At 41.4% G+C, this 20,594-nt stretch overlaps 1 protein-coding gene across 4 annotated transcripts; it reads left to right on the forward strand.

Annotated features, from left to right (window-relative positions):
* The first annotated feature begins 10,268 nt into the window (after window positions 1-10,268).
* On the forward strand, window positions 10,269-18,170 carry n6amt1 (N-6 adenine-specific DNA methyltransferase 1). 4 transcript variants are annotated; one of them, XR_002474143.2, is made up of 8 exons: window positions 10,269-10,367; window positions 11,696-11,889; window positions 12,236-12,322; window positions 12,499-12,589; window positions 14,540-14,623; window positions 14,709-14,850; window positions 15,196-16,467; window positions 17,243-18,170. XR_002474143.2 is itself a non-coding variant. In XM_021608970.2 (7 exons), exons 2-7 carry the CDS (start codon window positions 11,759-11,761, stop codon window positions 15,303-15,305), a joined length of 645 nt encoding a protein of 214 aa, XP_021464645.1. In that variant the 5' UTR covers window positions 10,269-10,367; window positions 11,696-11,758; the 3' UTR covers window positions 15,306-18,170. The 4 variants fall into 4 exon arrangements, 3 of the variants coding, with proteins under 3 accessions (XP_021464645.1, XP_021464646.1, XP_036838989.1); XM_021608970.2 differs by having other exon boundaries at window positions 15,196-18,170; XM_036983094.1 differs by lacking the exon at window positions 10,269-10,367 and adding an exon at window positions 10,558-10,678 and having other exon boundaries at window positions 15,196-18,170.
* The last annotated feature ends 2,424 nt before the right edge of the window (window positions 18,171-20,594 follow it).

A 20,594-nucleotide genomic window follows, 5' to 3' on the forward strand; every position in this document is an offset into this window, starting at 1 on the left:
ACACAGGTGGACTCCAATCAAGTTGTAGAAACATCTCAAGGATGATCAATAGAAACAGGATGCGCCTGAGCTCAATTTCGAGTCTCATAGCAAATGGTCTGAATACTTTTACTTTTTAATACATTTTCAAAAATGTCTAAAAACCTTTTTTTGCTTTGTCATTATGGGACATTGTGTGAAGATTGATGAGGGAAAAAAATATTTAATCAATTTTAGAATAAGGCTGTAACGTAAGAAAATATGGAAAATGGAAGGGGTCTGAATACTTTCCAAATGCACTGTATGTTTCACAATTTTGAACATCACAGTACAGCGGGGCACAGTTTAGTACAGTAAAGCACAGTAGAACACAGAAGAGTATGGTACAGTACAATATGGTACGTACAGGACAGTAGGGTTTTATTCAGTAGAGTACATTAGATTACAGTACAATAGAGTACAGTATAGTTTCATTCAGTAGAGTAGAGTACCGTACAGTTTAGTTAAGTACGCTATACTTTACGTTTCTTTACTTTACTGTACTCTAGTGTGCTGTATTGTATTGTACTATACTCTACTTTTCTTTTCTGTACTGTGTACTGTAATGTACTGTACCCTGCTGTGATCTTCTGTGCTGTACTGTGAAGTCCAAATTTGTGAAACATAGGCCTTGTCTCGACATTACAGTTCATGCAGTTTTTGTAATCTGATCATGGTGGTCTGAATATGGAATTCCGAACACATCATGCATCTACCCCTACATTTGAATGTGTCTACTGTGTCCAGATTCCGTTTCCCTGCGATATATTCAAATACCAGTATGAATTCTTAAAACGGCGGAACAGGCTAAATCTGATAATATCACAACAACAACTTGATGGCAGTAGCTACCGTAGCTAAATAGCCGGTTAACCTCTAACTAGCCCGCAAGCTAGCTAGCAAAGTGAAAGGGATTGCAAACAGGTTAGCATAACTCTAGCCAAACATTATTTTTCCTAATAAGCTAGCCAGCTAGCATTTATGAAGCCAGCAAACACATTCCTCAAACACTAGGAAAGTATTTCCTCCAATGTTTAAGGGAAAAAAGATGCCTTTCGCTCCCAAAACACACGTTTTCTGGAGACTTGTGGGCAGAGTGCTGATGATGCCGCCCACTGTATGTGATTTCGGTGGAGAAATCAGCACACAATGTGTCACTGACCACCTCCTGAAGTGGCCAGCCAGATCTGAACAAAATCCGACCACATTGCGACTTTTGTGCATCTAGACCTGTCTTTTCAATGCAATCTTTGTACTGTAATAGAAGAGGTTGAATGTAAGTGTCAAGTGCAGACACAGCCATGGACGTTTATGATTGGTTCTGAACCAATTATAGACGTCTATGTTTAAGCTAAATCAAGGTCGGTTCGGACCAAATCTGAACATTTGCAGTATGTTTGGGCCAAATACAGTTGAAGTCGGAAGTTTACAGACACATAGGTTGGAGTCATTAAAACTCGTTTTTCAACTCCACACATTTCTTGTTAACAAACTATAGTTTTGACAAGTCGGTTAGGACATCTACTTTATGCATGACAAAAGTAATTTTTACAACAATTGTTTACTGACAGATTATTTCACGATTTTATTTTGTAATTCACTGTATCACAATTCCAGTGGGTCAGAAGTTTACATACATTAAGATGACTGTGCCTTTAAACAGCTTGGGAAATTCCAGAAAATGATGTTATGTCTTTAGTAGTTTCTGAAAGGCTAATTGACATCATTTGAGTCCATTGGAGGTGTACCTGTGGATGTATTTCAAGACCTACCTTCAAACTCAGTGCCTCTTCATGGGAAAATCTAAAGAAATCAGCCAAGACCTCTGAACAAAAAATTGTAGACCTCCACAAGTCTGGTTCATCCTTGGGAGCAATTTCCAAACATCTGAAGGTACCACGTTCATCTGTACAAACAATAGTATGCAAGTATAAACACCATGGGACCACGCAGCCGTCATACAGCTCAGGAAGGAGATGCGTTCTGTCTCCTAAAGATGAACGTACTTTGGTCCGAAAAAGTGCAAATCAATCCCAGAACAACAGCAAATGACCTTGTGAGATGCTGGAGGAAACGGGTACAAACGTATCTATATCCACAGTAAAACGAGTCCTATATCGATGTAGCGGTCTTTACCACAGGAGAACCAAGAAATGAAGAGCGACACCACAGCTCTTTTTGTCTTTTATGTCGATCTGCAAATGTATTGTGAAAGGACAGGACAGGAACACATCAGTCTCCAATGCACCATCTGACAAGTTGTTCGTTCTCTCTCAGGGTTTTCTCGGACTCACACAATCACATTCATACATAAAGCCATAATGTATAGTATAAAATAATAACCAGTCCTTAATACAAAGAATGTATCATCTTAATTCTTAGACAATAGAACCATACCTGCAATAGTATTGTGAAAAGACAGGACAGAAACACATCAGTCTCCAATGCACCATCTGACAAGTTGTTCTATACAGGAGCATGAAGAAAGGTAAAACTCATATCCAGTCTCACATCCCCAATACATTGCTAGGTGCTTTTAGTGTTGACAGTACCAAAATACAACAACTCTTGTACAAAATCACTGCAACACAAACAGGTTACAACGTGAAATCACCTCTATCCCATTCAGACTTTAGAGGGCCCAAACTACATCTCCCATAATGCAACGCCAACACCAGTCGGCAGCTTAGCTTACCGTCTGCTTCACAGAAAGGCATGCTAGCTAGCAACAGCAACACTTTTTAGCACTCTGTAAACTATATTAATAACAACAATACAACTCTCAAAGTTACATGTTTCAATAGTCTCACATATCTACAGCATTAATCTTGGGATGTTTTATTTATTTCACATTATGGACTTCTACAAAAAGGAGTAATCTGCAACACATACCTTTCTCTCAGTGTTTTCTCGGACTGAGGAGAATGGGTGCTACGGGTAGTACCAGGGTGTTAGTAGGTGACGCAAGCACCCAGATGAAATAAAATACATTTAATTAAACAAAACCTGAAGAGGTTAACATCATTCAGCTACTGTAGCTGCTTACCTAACATCAACAGGTAGCACCAGTAGCGCAGCAATTAAAAATAGACACTAAAAGTAAAGTTCCTGGCAATCATAGCGATCTGACGACCCACTTCTGTCTGACCTTGGAATATTCCTCTTCGCGGGATTGGTCCACTGACCTCCTGATTGTTCTGTGTTGTGTACTATTCTAATAATTTGAGGTTTGATGGAATAACCTTTTTACTGTCCTACATCAACATAACCTGAAAGGCCGCTCAGCAAGGAAGAAGCCACTGCTACAAAACCGCCATAAAAAAGCCAGACTACAGTTTGCAACTGCAATGGGGACAAAGACTGTACTTTTGGGAGAAATGTCCTCTGGTCTGATGACACAAAATTAGAACTGTTTGTCCATAATAACCATCGTTATGTTTGGAGGAAAAAGGGGGACGCTTACAAGCCGAAGAACACCATCCCAACTGTGAAACACAGGGATGGCAGCATCATGTTGTGGGGCTGCTTTGCTGCAAGAGGGACTGGTGCACTTCACAAAATAGATGGCATCATGAGGATGGAAATTTATGTGGCTATATTGAAGCAAAATCTCAAAACATCAGTCAGGAAGTTAAAGCTTGGTCGCAAATGGGTCTTCTAAATGGACAATAACCCCAAGCATACTTCCAAAGTTGTGGCAAGATGGCTTAAGGACAACAAAGTCAAGGTATTGGAGTGGCCACCACAAAGCCCTGACCTCAATCCCATAGAAAATTTGTGGGCAGAACTGAAAAAACGTGTGCGAGCAAGGAGGCTTACAAACCTGACTCAGTTACACCAGCTCTGTCAGGAGGAATGGGCCACAATTCACCCAACTTATTGTGGGAAGCTTGTGGAAGGCTACCTGAAACGTTTGACCCAAGTTAAACAATTTAAAGGCAATGCTACCAAATACTAATTGAGTGTATGTTAACTTCTGACCCACTGGGAAAGCTGAATTAAATCATCCTTGCTACTATTATTCTGACATTTCACATTCTTAAAATAAAGTGGTGTTCCTAATTGACCTGATACAGGGAATTTTTACTCTGATAAAAATTTTGGCTAAGGCTTTTGTAAACTTCCAACTTCAACTGTACAGTTCGGACCGGACGTCAGTGGATGTCTATGATTGGTTCAGATTTGGTTTGGACTGGAACAAAAATCTATGTCAGTGGATTTTGAAATCAAGGCCAGTCCGGACCATACCAAAAACAAAAACAAAATATGGAAAAAAATGATGGCAAATGCTTATTGGGTAAGCACTACTTGTCCTCTTCCAATCCTTGCAAAACAGAGGAGAGCGAAAGAAAGTAAACACAATCTTGTTTTTCCTTGTTCACACACACACACACACAGACAATCCATTTCTGGGTCGGTCTGTGTTCATTTGTTGTAAAGATCCATGCTGCCCTCCAGTGGCAATGGATGCTAAAATAACACTTTTTGAGGAAGTTCAAGAAACACCATCCTCAGACATTCACTACATATTTAGTTGCCCATAAAGGCATGGCAGATTCAAATATTGTGTATATAGAGTCTTCATATTGTGGAAAATGCTTACTTCCTAACTTTGCATTTTGACCCATTAAGTCTCCCAGGTCTGCGCATGCTCCGAGACATTTAAACGTGTTAACCCTCTTAAGGCTGCCGGCCCAAACGGCATCCCTTAAACGCATCCTCAGAGCAAGCGCAGACCAGCTGGCTGGTGTGTTTATGGACATATTCAATCTCTCCTTATCCCAGTCTGCTGTCCCCACATGCTTCAAGATGGCCACCATTGTCCCTGTTCCCAAGAATGCAAAGGTAACAGAACTAAATGAAGATTGACCCGTAGCACTCACTTCTGTCATCATGAAGTGCTTTGAGAAACTAGTCAAGAATCCTATCACCTCCACCTTACCTGTCACCCTAGATCCACTCCAATTTGCTTACCTCCCCAATAGGTCCACAGACGATTCAATCGCTATCACACTGCCCTATCCCATCTGGACAAAAGGAATACCTATGTAAGAATGCTGTTCATTGACGATAGCTAAGCATTCAACACCATAGTACCCTCCAAGCTCATCATTAAGCTCGAGGCCAAAGTCTGAATTAGAGGTCGACCGATTATGATTTTTTCAACGCCGATACCGATTATTGGAGGACCAAAAAAAGCCGATAGCGATTAATCGGTCGATTTTTAAAATGTATTTGTAATCCTGATAATTACAACAATACTGAATGAACACTTATTTTAACTAAATATAATACATCAATAAAATCAATTTAGCCTCAAATAAATAATGAAACATGTTCAATTTGGTTTAAATAATGCAAAAACAAAGTGTTGGAAAAGAAAGTAAAAGTGCAATATGTGCCATGTAAGAAAGCTAACGTTTAAGTTCCTTGCTCAGAACATGAGAACATATGAAAGCTGGTGGTTCCTTTTAATTAACATGAGTCTTCAATTTTCCCAGGTAAGACGTTTTAGGTTGTAGTTATTATAGGAATTATAGGACTATTTCTCTCTATACAATTTGTATTTCATTAACCTTTGACTATTGGTTGTTCTTATAGGCACTTTAGTGTTGCCAGTGTAACAGTATAGCTTCCGTCCCTCTCCTCGCTCCTCCCTGGGCTCGAACCAGGAACACAACAACAACAGCCACCCTCAAAGCAGCGTTACCCATGCAGAGCAAGGGGAACAACCACTCCAAGTCTCAGAGCGAGTGACGTTTGAAACGCTATTAGCGCGCACCCCGCTAACTAGCTAGCCATTTCACATCGGTTACACAGGCCTCATCTCGGGAGTTGATAGGCTTCAAGTCATAAACAGCGCAATGCTTGACGCACAAGAAGAGCTGCTGGCAAAACGCACGAAAGTGCTGCTTGAATGAATGCTTACAAGCCTGCTGCTGCCTACCACCGCTCAGTCAGATACTTGTATGCTTGTATGCTCAGTCAGATTATATGCAATGCAGGACACGCTAAATAAACTAGTAATATCATCAACCATGTGTAGTTAACTAGTGATTAGGATTGATTGATTGTTTTTGAAAGATAAGTTTAATGCTAGCTAGCAACTTACCTTGGCTTACTGCATTCGCGTAACAGGCAGTCTCCTTGTGGAGTGCAACGAAAGGCAGGTGGTTATAGCATTGGACTAGCTAACTGTAAGGTTGCAAGATTGGATCCCCTGAGCTGACACAGTGAAAATCCGTCGTTCTGCCCCTGAACAAGGCAGTTAACCCAGCGTTCCTAGGCCATCATTGAAAGTAAGAATGTGTTCTTAATTAACTGACTTGCCTAGTTAAATAAAGATTAAATAAAGGTGTAAAAAAATACATAATAATAAAATAAAAAAATCTGTCAGATCGGTGTCCAAAAATACAGATTTCCGATTGTTATGAAAACTTGAAATCGGCCCTAATTAATCGGCCATTCCGATTAATCGGTCGAACTCTAGTCTGAACCCTGCCTTGTGCAATTGGGTCCTGGACTTCTTGACGGGTCGTGCCCATGTGGTGAAGGTAGGAAACAACACCTCCACTTCGCTGATCGTCAACACTGGGGCCACACAAGGGTGCATGCTCAGCCCCCTCCTGTACTTCCTGTTCACCCATGACTACGTGGCCATGCACGCCTCCAACTCAATTGTCAAGTTTGCAGACGACACCCCTGTAGTAGGCTTGATAACCAACAATGATGAGGCAGCCTACAGGGAGGAGGTGAGTGTGGTGTCAGGAAAATAACCTCTCACTCAACATCAACAAAACAAAGGAGATGATCGTGGACCCCCCAATCCACATCGACGGGACACCAATGGAAAAGGTGGAAAGTTCTTCAGCGTACACATCACCGACAAATTGAAATGGTCAACCCACACAGACAGAGTGGTGAAGAAGGCTTGTCACCTAAAACCCTCACAAACTTTTATATATGCACAATTGAGAGCATCCTGTCGGGCTGTATCACCGCCTTGTACAGCAACTGCCTTATACAGCAACTGCACCGCCCACAACCGCAGGGCTCTCCAGTGGGTGGTGCGGTCTGCACAACGCATCACCGGGGGAAAACGACCTGCCCTCTAGGACACCTACAGCACTCGATGTCACAGAAAGGCCAAAAAGATCATCAAGGATAACAACCACCCAAGCCACTGCCTGTTTACCCCGCTATCATCCAGAAATCAAGGTCAGTACAGGTGCATCAAAGCTGAGACTGAGAGAATGAAAAACAGCTTCTATCTCAAGGCCATCAGACTGTTAAATGCCATCACTAGCAGAGAGAGGCTGCAGCCTACATACAGACTTGAAATCATTGGTGACTTTAATAAATGGAACACTAGTCACTTTAATAATATCACTTTAATATTGTTTACATATCTTGCATTACTCATCTCATTTGTATGTACTGTATTCTGTACAATCTACTGTATCTCTGTCTATTCCGCTCTGACATTGCTCGTTCATATATTTATATATTCAGAATTCCATTCCTTTACTTAGATTTGCGTGTATTAGGTATTTGTTGTGAAATTGTTAGATATTACCTGTTAGATATTGTTGCACTGTCAGAACTAGAAGCACAAGCATTTCGCTACACCCGGAATAACATCTGCTTAATAACACGTGTATGTGACAAATAAAATTGGATTTGATTTGAATACATGACTAAGTGAAAATGTATCTTAAGTGAAAGTTAGGTTTCGCCATGTAGAGAGTAACATCCCCATTGATATCAATACATGACTAAGTAAAAATGCTTCTTATTGGAAGTTATAATTCCTTGACTAAGTGAAAATGTAGCTTTCGTGAAAGTTAGGATTCACCTTGTAGAGAGTAACACCCTGCCTGAAGGTATGGGGAGGCAGCAACAGGAGGGTTACGTAAATCCAGCTAAGAGTTACAGGCAGTTTCCAGGAGGTCAGAGGTCACAGATAGGGAGGGCCATGGGCATAGGTTGAGCAAGATTAGTGACACGACCAGGTGGGCTCAACTCAAACCAGGCACATTATCACTTTTCATTGAACAGCTCATGGTACACAGAAATGTATGAAAAGGGCCTATAGAGCCACCCAATCCTAACACTAGCGCCCTCGTGGCCACATCTGAGAAGCACATCTGAGCATAGGCCTGCAGTCTGTTATTGGTGTTCGGCCCATCTATGCCATGCCTTCAACACGCAGCCTCCATTTGGTGTGTTTGGGCCCCTATTAATCCATGGCTCTCTTTGAGATTAAAAACAAGTTTGATTTATCACTCACCACTTGCAAAAATTACATGTTTTTACGGCCCTGTTTTTATTGGTCCCCGTTGTGTCTATAATTCAGAGCGAAGGAGATCGTTAACGAGTTAAACAGCACATTTAATGTTCTGAGGCAATATGGCTGAGTGTTCTAGCTCTATAAACTAGCTCTGGTCCAGGGTGTTACCGTTGAAAAGGCTCAGCATCAGCAAGCCACACTTGCTGATAGACATCTATTTTTGGTTCAGATATGGTCTGGTCCGGCCGGACTTGATTTAGCCCAAACATAGACGTCTATAATTGGTTCAGATTTGGTCCGGACTGAACCAAATCTGAACCAGTCATAGACATCTATGTTTCACAAGTTTGGACAGCACAGTACAGTAGAGCACAGCAGAGTGCAGTACATTACAGTATACAGTACAGTAAAGAAAAGTAGAGTATATTAAAGTACAGTACAGTAGAGTACAGTAAAGAAAAGTAACCCACTTTACTCTAATGTACCCTACTCTACTGAACTAAACCGTACTGTAGTCTACTGTATTAAACTCTACTGTCCTGTACTGTACTCTACTGTACCATAATGTGATGTCAAAACGTATGAAACAGACTAGACATCCATGATTAGTTCAGATTTGGATCTGATCCCCACCGACCAAATTTGTCCTTGTTTGTGGGGCGGAGCTTATCAGAATAATTACCACCATGCTTTGCAGGTGTTTAGTTTTTACATTTACGTTTTGGTTATTCAGCAGACGTAACTTACAGTCAGTGCATTCAAACTAAGGTAGATCAACAACAACATATCACAGCCATAGCAAGAAAATAAAAAGATGTAACCATTACTGAGAATTATATTGTAGTTGAAGTGGTCTGTTGCTTTAATCTATTAGCTGGCTTACTTTGAACATCATTGTGGCCTGTTTCAAAGCTTTTGAAAAGGTTAATATAGGTACATGTGACAGATGGGAGCAATAATAAATATCTGTGTTCAATCTTCAGTTTCCTCTTTCCTACAAGAGGCTTGTAAAATTATTATTGTGACTTAATGTCGGCACATATGTGCAGTTAAAATTTGTCTATAGATGTATTTTCAAAGTCTGTAAATGACATATTTTCAACTTCTGGAAAATACGTATTTTCTGCTTTCGTTCAGCACCTAAAATGCACTTGATTTCATCGTCCGGTAAATACGTACAGTGTTTTCAACGTCCTGAAAATACGTATTTTCAACATCCGTAAAATACATATAAAATACATAGACAGTCAACAGCTGTAAAATAAATATTCTACCTTTCATTCAGCACCTAAAATCCACCTGACGTCAATGTCTGGAAAAGATGTCTAAAAGAAATATTTTCAATGTAATTTTGCTTACTGGGATAGGCCTATTTCATTCATATAGAAAGGGGAATGCTTGGAAGTAGTCTCTTTTCAGAATTTTCTGGTTCACTGATTCACTCTGTCCCAAATCTCACCCTATTCCCTTTAGTGCACTACTTTTGAGCAGGGCCTACTGTATGAGTAGAATAGGGTGTCATGTGGTATGCAGCAGCAGGACACAGTGTTAACAAGGATGATCCCACAACTCGCCTGGTGCCTTCATGTCTGGTTATGGCGTGTAAACCCAACACTCTGGATGCATTAATATTACCAGTCTCTTTGGTTGTTAACCAACCCACATAAAACATAATGGCCATATAACACGCAAACTTGATATATACACGCAGACTTGAGGCTTCTGCTGATGTCCATCAGTACTATTAGTTGACTCATTCTAATCTTACACTTCACTTATTTTTTCAAATCTCCCATCAACCCAGTCTATCATTAATGATGTACTATATGTACAAATTAGCACAATGTTTTTATGTACGAATAACACAGACTCTTGGCGCATCGAACTCCAATGCCACGACCATTCTGAATCTCCCGTCATTATTGTTGCAACGGTGTGCTAATCAGAACTACAATTCCCACAATGCACTACAACAACCGGAACCAGGAAAAACATCTAGTTAGTTACACGTGCGCCTCTTCATCGGCTTCAAACAAACGTATCATACCAAAAGCTTCAGGTAAATGTAATTTGCAATAAACATTTAATCTAACATTGTCACTTAGTGTCGGTAAATTTGGCAGGTACATGCATTACATAGTGATAATACAATATCTTTGAAACTCATTCTCGCAACCTAGCTAGCTAACGGGTAATTCAGCTCTCACCATCAAATTAGTCTACATCGACTAATGCTGCGTTCAAAACAACTATTAAATCTCCGACTTCCGAGCGTTCAAGACAACTGGGAAATCGGAAAAAACGAAAGACAACTGGGGAAAACCTTTTGAACGGCCGACTTTCCGAACTGAAGATCACTGAGTCAAAATTGTATGTCGTATTTTTCAGAGTTGTCTTGAACGCACCAATAACATCGGTATAGACATTTTTTAAATAATTTAACCAAGACATACCCCAAATTGTTTCCAATGGGAAGAAATGAGCCAGTGGGCCGAACTGTAGTAGGCTCCTATTGGCGCATTTTTCCGTTAGAGAACACCTACTATGTGAAGTGCATGTGTGCAATAACACAATTCGCCTTTGCGCTCCTTTTAAATAACGCGATTTTAAAACGTTTACAAAACTTAGTCCACTCTGTTCATAGCATATTTTAGTTTTGGGGACAGAAAACTGTATTGAGATCAAATGTTTAATCGATGGTAGTGAGTGGAAACGCCAAGCGGTGAAATATGTCTCATTGTTCTATTTGTGGTATAGAGCTCACCAGTTTGTAGTCCTAATTACTTCTGGATTCTTCAGCCCTATGGGAAAAATGTAATTAAATTGTTGCGTGTTGTTTATATTTTTGTTCAGTGTAGGTTATGCCCCACAGCTACTTAAATAGGTCTATGAACCACAGCATCGTGCTTTGCAGTTTATGAAAGTGAACGTTGTTTATGAGTGTATAATGGTCATCAGGCATCGTAAATGGCACCCAGAAAATGTACTTTTCTTAGCCTAATCCTTTTGTTGTTCCACACTTTCACATGGCTGCAGGCGTTTGGTGCACTTAAAAACACTGCTTGTTAAAATGTCGAACATATGTGAAAATACTGTCATGAATTTTTAACAGCTTCATGAAATGTTACAAACTTCTGTTGAACCCAGTCATTGGTGTGTTCCCTAAAAACACATTTATGCCAATGGCCAGTGGTCTCAGAATTATGGCCACCCAAGGCACTGTTTGGGTTCATTTAGTGCAGTTGTTATTTATTCCTATGACTGTCCAATAACCCCTTGACCTCTACCCATTGTCTGAAGTCTATCCTGTCTCAGAGTTCCAGCACTTTGTATCAACCTTAGGATGACAAACACTTACCTAATAGTTCTGTGTCCATCTCTGTACAGCTTCTAGTCAAGCACATCGCTGTCCCCTGCCTGACATCCTGTGTGTGTAAGTCAGTGGGCCAGATGTCCTTTCCCACCCCGTTGTACTCCCATGCGGGCCGCGGGCCTTTCACTGACGTGTACGAGCCAGCCGAGGACTCCTTCCTCTTGATAGATGCCCTTGAGCAGGATGCTGACAGACTGAAGAAAATTAGGTGAGCAGCTTGTCACAATACCTGGGTTGTGTTCATTAGTGCTTACATAGCAAAACATTTTGCAACAAAAACGAGAGTTTCTTATTGGACAGGTAGTTCAGGTAGTCCCGTTTTGATCCGTTTGGTATCTAGTGAAAATGACCCTTGGTTGTGTTCATTAGGCACCAAACAGAAGAAAACAGACTGAAAAGAGAGGAGCTTCCTGGACTGGTCCAATAAGAATTTTTGCTTTCTGTTGCCAAACTTCTTTAAAGGTTTTCTGTTGCGAGCCCTAATGAACACCACCCTGATTGATACCTGTTACTGGTCAACAATACAGTTACTGACCTTTGACCCTCTTCTCCAGCCCCTCTGTGTGTCTAGAGGTGGGCAGTGGCTCTGGGGTGGTGTCCGCCTTTCTGGCATCCGTGATCGGACCTACAGCTCTATACCTGTGAGTAAGGGTGTGTGTGAGAGAGAGACTGACTGTCTGTGTTTGTTAGGATGTGCTTTAGTAACATGCCTATATCTGTGTTTAGGACGTTTTATAAAAATAACTGCCTAGAGGGCTTGTGACTCGTATGTGTGTTTTAACTGATGTGTTTGACTTGTTGTGTGTGTCCTCCCCAGCTGTACCGACGTGAACCCCGCAGCAGCCCAATGCACTCTGGAGACGTCTCGCTGTAACGCCGTTAGTCTGCAGCCTATCATCACTGACTTGGTGAGACACACACACGAGGGATGTGCATCTTTCTCTTTCAAGATTATTCGATACGTTGCTAGATACATGGGATACGATACAGGAATGATGCGCTTTGGTTTGAAGCGATTTGGTTTGAATCCATTCACCCTAACAATTGTCCTCAAAGCGGCATGGCGGGCTGTCTAGCTCCCGCCTATCCTTTCTTTGGATTGGTGGATGCATCTCCTTATTGTAATCAGTTTTTGAATATTCTATGAGGGTTGTTGAAGTCAACCATCTGTATTCAATGGAGAGAGAGATGCTATGAATTCATGTCATGAATATGCATAGCCATCTTGAGACAACTCCGATATAAAGTGTTCTAAAAAGTGTTCTTTCTCAAAGTTGCCAGGATTTCACGCGACCTACTTATTATCAATACACTCGTAACAACTTAAGCATTGCGAAACTTCGATTCGATCAAATAAGCCATATATTTTTGGGTTGACCAAATCATTGACCCCCATACAAAAACTCTGTGCATGGTGGGTGAAACAACGAAAAAACACCACCTGCTGGAGGGAGACAGATTTTCCACTGAGTTGGACCTCTTCATCTCCGATGTCGGTGCCTGAGCTGAGCCATAAGGGAAACTGGACATCTATCACCCCACTATCAGACAAAGGGGGGGCAAGGTTAGCTTTTTCTGTTTTTGTTTCAACTGCTAGGGAAGGGAAGACAATGTTCCTACTAGTCAGACTCAATTTCACGGGCACAGACATGACTCTAGTCATGTAACCACAGTAACCTCGTAGCCCTTAAAGGGGCAGGTGAAAATTAGTCTAATCTGTGATGTTTTGGTTTAAAGACTCGGGTCACAAAAAAATGCAATGAAATTAAACAATATACCACATTACTTCTTACTAGTAAAACATTTGTTTTTAGAAACATTACAAAGCAGGCTCATCAGTGTAATTTGTCTGCAAATTTTTATTTTATTTTGGTTGGTAAAAAAAAAATCTGAGAGTGACTGGTAGATTTTTAAATCTACCTGTCACAGTTGCTGGTGGACCAACATGTATATTTTAGGCCCTGGGCCTACTGCTGCTGACGATGTTGAGTCTCATAGCAAAGGGTCTGAATAGTTATGAAACTAAGGTATGTTACAAATGAGCAAAAATGTCTAAACCTGTTTCTCCCTTTGTCATTATGGGGTATTGTGTGTAGATTGACGAAAACATTTTATTTAATCCATTTTAGAATAATGTTGTAATGTAACAAAATGTGGAAAAGGGAAAGTGGTCTGGACTGTACACTGATTGTTAAAAGCAAAACTATCTATAAACTATTGCTGATGGTGGACCTGAACAATGAAAAATAAAATATCATGTAGCCTAAGCCCCGATCAGCAGGTAGGCTATATGTCCAGATGAGTCGTGTCTCGGGCGGTTGTTTAGGCTACCGTATTCCGGTAAAACAATTTTGAACAGCGCATTTGATAACCAATGTAATTTACTTTATTATTGTTGTCACTCAACTAATAAAGCCTGATATTGCGCAAGCTATTTTCCAAACATTAGAATGCTGAAGGTGATGCGCATCCTGCCTCTCGTTGGACAGCGCGTGAAGTAGCACACAATGTGCAGATTGACTAGGCTACTCGTATTGCCTGTTGTTCGCCATGCAAAAATGACTTGAGGATCAATAACTGTCGACACAGTTACATGCTTTGTTCCACACTGAAGGAGAGGACGAGAGGTGTTTTCAGAAGGTAAAAATAAAGTAATACGAGCAAAGAAACAAGTTAACCGGCGATTCATACCGTTCTGACCGATGCATGCTACATTTGGAACAGTTTGGGGTCCCGCAGACCGATGCACTCTCATCTTAAACATTTGATCCAGGCACACACAGGTCTGATGAGAAAGACCCACACACCTCCTCTCCATTTGTTCACCCCAACTTCACATCTGTCCTTCTCCATTTTAGGTGGACTCTCTCTTGCCAAGGTTGTGTGGAAAAGTGGACGTTATTTTATTCAACCCTCCTTATGTCGTCACGCCATCAGAAGAGGTAGAAAACTAAACTAGTGTTTGGTTGTTCTCCATACCACAGTGAAGGAATTGTGTTTTATAGTGTGCGTGTATGTTTTTGTCAGGTGGGTAGCCAGGGCATCGAGGCAGCCTGGGCTGGTGGGAGGTGGGGCCGAGAGGTGATGGACAGGTTCTTCCCGCTGCTTCCAAAGCTACTGTCCAATCAGGGGTTGTTTTACCTGGTCACTGTGGCAGAGAACAATCCAGGTGAGCCTCCCACTTCCATTCTCTTTTGACTTCTTGGGTTATATTTACTCAGTCTACATTGATAAATTACATACGGCCTGATGTTATTTGGCACTGATACATTTTTTACTATCTTTGTGAAAAGAGCCGTCTACCCTGTATAGCTTGTTTAGGTCCAGGGTTAGAATACCAGTCCTTGGAATGTTTTGTCATTTGTGCAGAATGATTGAGTGACACTGACTTGAAGAATGTAGGTGGGATGGTCTTTGCAACAACAAAAAAGACAGTTCCTCCCTGATTCAGTTCGTTTCCTTCCATTTGATACCTAATGAACACTACCCTACTGTAACCTCTTTCTTCCACCAGAGGAGATCACCATTCTGCTGAGGAAGTTTGGCCTGCAGGGAGCGCCTTGTCTGTCCCGACGAACTGGTCCAGAGAGCCTGTCTGTTCTGCGCTTCCACAGAACAACGTGATCCTCCCTGACCCACAGAGGAGACCATGAACCTGCTGCTCCGACCACAGCGGTTTCAGCTTCATCTCAACAACCATGAGTGATCACCTGAACTTTAACATAAATTGAGTGAAAGCCACCGTGGGTTCATGGGAGCATTGGTCAAATAAGTGACCATGTCTCAAGACTTTAACCCAATGCACTATACAAAGGCTAACAGGTTGTCCATGCTAATGAGTGTTCAAGTCTCCTTGAACCGGTTTGTATTGGGAGAGGATCCAGTCAGTGTCAGTATTGAAGACATGTTGTACTGGTAGAATTGACATGCAGACTACACCGGGCACGCGCATGTTGATTTTATTCATCCACACCAGACCCCATACGGAGACGCAGGTTAAAATATCTAAACGAACTCTGAACCAACTATATTAATTTGGGGACAGGTCGAAACATTCATGGACATTTAGCTACCTTGCTTTTGCTAGCTGATTTGTCCTGGGATGAAATTAAACATTGGGTTGTTATTTTACCTGAAAAGCACAAGGTCCTTTTTTTCCCTGGATCTCAGAACTCTGACCCATTGAGTCACACACAATTGTGTGTTCTCTACACAATTAATCCAGATAAAAGGGGAAACCTAGTTAAGTAATCTCTCCTCCTTCAGTCTTCTGTGGACTTTATATGGTGGTTGGCTGCCAACTTTAAGGTGCATTACCACCACCAACTGGACTGGAGTGTGGACCTCAGTTCAGCTTTCACTCACCCACATGGGTATATGCTCCTAAAAACCAATGAGGAGATGGAAGAGGCGGGACTTGCAGCGCGTCACGTGTCAAAAAATAGTTATAATAGTTATTTTAGCGCATAGCTGCGCAGACACTCGTGAACAGTTTGGATGAAATTATTGATTAACGTGTACATTTATTTTGGAACGCAAGCGGTGTGGTCAGCAAGTGACTGACCCAAAGATTGTCTTTGGACTCGTTTCATTTTAGGGCTCGATTCAATCCATGATGCTTAAGCTCTGCGATATACCGCAGTTCAAATGTAGAGATCATTTCCGATTGAGGCAACATGCAGCGTTTACTGTGAGTGGATGCAGTCCCGCGTACATGGGAACATTGCCTTTAAATTTCATATTCAGCGCTACGGATTGAAATGAGCCTTTAGTTTATTGCAACATTGTGGTTTCCACAATCCTACCTGGGATGCCAACTGCAGTTTTAAAGGTATAATTTGGTATTTTCTGCTTTTTTGGATGGAGGGGAGATGGGTGAATGAGTTCTGCTGAAATAGCAATGGATTCGAACACATGCTGCAACGGAGGCAGCAGTTTAGACCAAAGATTGTTCACTCAGGCTGCTTACCATTCGGAGAAAAGTGTTCCCGTCCACTTAACTCCCATAGACAATGCAGTAGCATCTGGATCTGGTCTGCTTAGTTTCACTTCAATTTTTAAAAAAAGTGGGGTGTCTTGCTTCCTCTTCAGTCTCTGGTTAAGACTGCTCCGCCACCTTAGGCCACTCCAACTGCAGTTTTGTGGATATGAAAGTTGTAAGTAAAAAGTTGTTTAAAATAGATGTGAACAACTGTTTATCAAGGTATGACATTTGTTTATGTAGTTAAATATCCCCTGCATTACTCATAGTGTAACATGATGTTCAAATGTTATGAACATACTTCATGTTTGAGCAGAGTTGAAATTGGCAGGGTTTATGGTGAATGTGATCTCTACGAACGTTGGAGTAATTGCCTTTAGTTGACAGTAACATTGAAGGTTACCTTTATTTTGATAAAGGGCACCAACAACATTCAAACGTGGCCTAGGCACTGGGATAGGGAATAGTCCACAGTGCCAACAGGGGGGATGGCAATGTCAATGCTGCACATTATTAAAGCTGCTCAGTCAATTAGAACGTGATTAGATGTAATTCGTTTGGAAGGTTGGAAAACAAAAAGGTCGCAACCAGGAGTTGAACTGGGGACCTTGCGGGTTGCGTGTAATGATTTTTCAAACTAGTTTTCATTGGGAAGGTGTATAAAGCAAAACGCAGAATCCTACTCCACGTGCTCGTTGAACATCTCATTCCAAAATCATAGGCATTAATATGGAGATGGTCCCCCCCTTTGCTGCTATAACAGCCTCCACTCTTCTGGGAAGGATTTCCACTAGATGTTGGAACATTGCTGCAGTCTCATTTAGCCACAAGCATTAGTGAGGTCGGGCACTGATGTTGGGCAATTAGGCCTGAACCGCAGTCGGGTGTTCCAATTCATCCCTAAGGTGTTCGATGGCGTTGAGGTCAGGGCTCTGTGCAAGCCAGTCAAGTTCTTCCACACCGATCTTGACAAATCATTTCATACCAGTCATCCAACAGATTCCCATTCAGAGCGACACACAGAAGCATCCAGGGTCAATGCCCTGCTCAAGGGCACATTGACAGATCTACCACCAGGCCAAAAAACTTTAACCCGAACCCTCCAAGATCCCTCCACAGTTCCCCAATAGCTGTCCCTGAACCATTCAAGACCCCCCCAAGAAGAAAAATAAAATGAATTCCATTCCCCCAAGAACCAGCCCCAATGCATCAACCATCATGGACTAGAGGAAAAAGGAAAAGACAGGAGAAAACAGCAAAACAAACATAAACATTTTAAACAAAGGACATCAAGGACAACTAAAATCATAACAGCAATGCTAACTATATGTTTGTGTGCATGTCTGGCACTATTACATGTGTGTTCTTGTGTGTGTTTATTTGAATGAGTGCACGGCCTCAGCCTCAGGCAAACCGGCATTAGCTGTAAAAACACTGCCCCTCAGTGTCAGTAAAATGTACTTTTTATGTTTAGACTTAAAATAAAATAAAAAAAATTATCTCCCATACAGCAACTCCACTCCCACTTGCCTCCAATTCCACATTCCAACCCATCCCATTGATCTCTGCTGGCCACCCACATCTTTCAACTATTCTGTGATGTTTAATGTACAATTTCAAACTATCTAATTGAATAGAATCCACAGATTGCAAGTTGAAGATAAATATTGTTACTAAGAGTATTAGTAATTGACTGACCCGGTCTCTCCAGATCTAACAGTACTATTTCTAGGGTCAATTTTAGATCAATGCTATGCATTTTCAGCCATTCCTGGACCGGAGACCAGAAACAGGCTACCTGAGGGCAATACCAAAATAGTCTATTGATTCTGTATCCTCAAAACAAAATCTGCAGTGTGTCGATGATTTTATGCCACAAGAATTCTATATCATAATTTTTGCTGAAAAGCACGAAGTCTTGACTCTTGTGTTGTTTTAGATATCAACTCATGCCCTGCACCATGGAATCAGTACATCAGAAATCTCTTTCCAACTATTTGGCAGTTGTCAGCATCCTGGTCCTCAAATGAAACATATACTTTCCTATTTATGCTATTTTTATTCCTCTGCCAGTTTTGAGCCTTTATATAGGGCAGACAGACCAGTTCCCTACCTCCCGCTGCCACCTGCCTCCATTTTTGGGGTAATGCTATAATCAATTGGTTGTACTCTTGGATTGAGCAGACCTTCCCATACAATTCTGATAACTCCACCATTCCAATTTACATGATCATTTAAGAACAAAATACCCTTTTCAAACATCTTTCCCATAAATACAGGTATTTTATCAACCAGCACATTTGAGTTCAGCCATAATATTTGTTCCATCTTTTCAGTGGGATGAAATTGAAGTCAACTCTGCAATGCTTGTTTGAAAAAAAATGAGACATGGCAATAAGGCCATTTTTAAACAATGGATGAGATTTTCTTAGTAATCTACTTGAACCATTTAGGGTACAAATAAAACTTTGAATGAGTGAAGCTTTTAGAGGTTTAGTGCTTTTATATTTAAATATTCTCAACCCACCCAATTCATATTCATTATATGGATTCTGGTTTAGCATCCCAGATAAAGCAACATTTTTGGTGCATGTGATTTGAAAAGCGAACCATCAGGAGTAGGTAGCGCCATAAGTGAGTAAACTGGGATATGACTAAGGATGTTAATCTGGGCAATTTTTCCATAAATAGACAGGTATTTACCTCTTCATGGTTGTAGGATGTCATCTATTTTTACAAGTTTTCTATTGAAATTCATTGTGGAGAGCTTATTTATATTTTTTGTGATATGAATACTGAGAATGTCTACTTCACCATCAGCCCATTTTATATGTAAACTGCAGGGTAATGTAAAAGTTGTATATTTTTAAAGATCCAATACATAATATTGTACCCATCATAATTAGGTTTTAATCCAGAGAGAACAGAAATGTTATCTATATCTTCAATGAGACATTGCAAGGATCTAGCTTGTGGACTTTATATAAAACTTGAGTCATCGGCACATGGACATCTTTGTTTTTAAGCCTTGGATTTCTAATCCTCTAATGTTGTTATTGAGTCTGATTTTAATAGCTAGCATTTGAATGAACAGTTCTTGTGCTAACGCTGCTTCGAGGCAGTTTGGAACTCGGTAGTGGGTGCTGTGACAGAGCATGCACTACAGCGGTCCCGTTCTGTGAGCTTGTGTGGCCTACCACATCGCAGCTGAGCCATTGTTGCTCCTTGATGTTTCCACTTCACAACTGCATGTACAGTGGAAGGGGGCAGCTCTACCCGGATAAAGCACTAAATAAACTTCAATTAGGGCTAAATACGGCTGCTAGAATCCTGACTACAACCCCAAAATTTGATCATATTACTCCAGTGCTAGCCTCCCTACACTGGCTTCCTGTCAAGGCAAGGGATTACATGGGCTTGCTCCTACCTATCTCTCTGATTTGGTCCTGCCGTACATGCCTACACGTACGCTACGGTCACAAGACGCAGGCCTCCTAATTGTCCCTAGAATTTCTAAGCAAACAGCTGGAGGCAGGGCTTTCTCCTATAGAGCTCAATTTTTATGGAATGGTCTGCCTACCCATGTAAGAGACGCAAACTCGGTCTCAACCTTTAAGTCTTTACTGAAGACTCATCTCTTCAGTGGGTCATATGATTGAGTGTAGTCTGGCCCAGGAGTGGGAAGGTGAACGGAAAGACTGGAGCAACGAACCGCCCTTGCTGTCTCTGCCTGGCCGGTTCCCCTCTTTCCACTGGGATTCTCTGCCTCTAACCCTATTACAGGGGCTGAGTCACTGGCTTTACTGGGGCTCTTTCATACCGTCCCTGGGAGGGGTGCGTCACTTGAGTGGGTTGAGTCACCGATGTGATCTTCCTGTCTGGGTTGGCGCCCCCCCCACCCCTTGGGTTGTGCCGTGGCGGAGATCTTTGTG

Source organism: Oncorhynchus mykiss, chromosome 7 (genome assembly GCF_013265735.2).
Source record: "Oncorhynchus mykiss isolate Arlee chromosome 7, USDA_OmykA_1.1, whole genome shotgun sequence".
Lineage (NCBI taxonomy): Eukaryota > Metazoa > Chordata > Actinopteri > Salmoniformes > Salmonidae > Oncorhynchus > Oncorhynchus mykiss.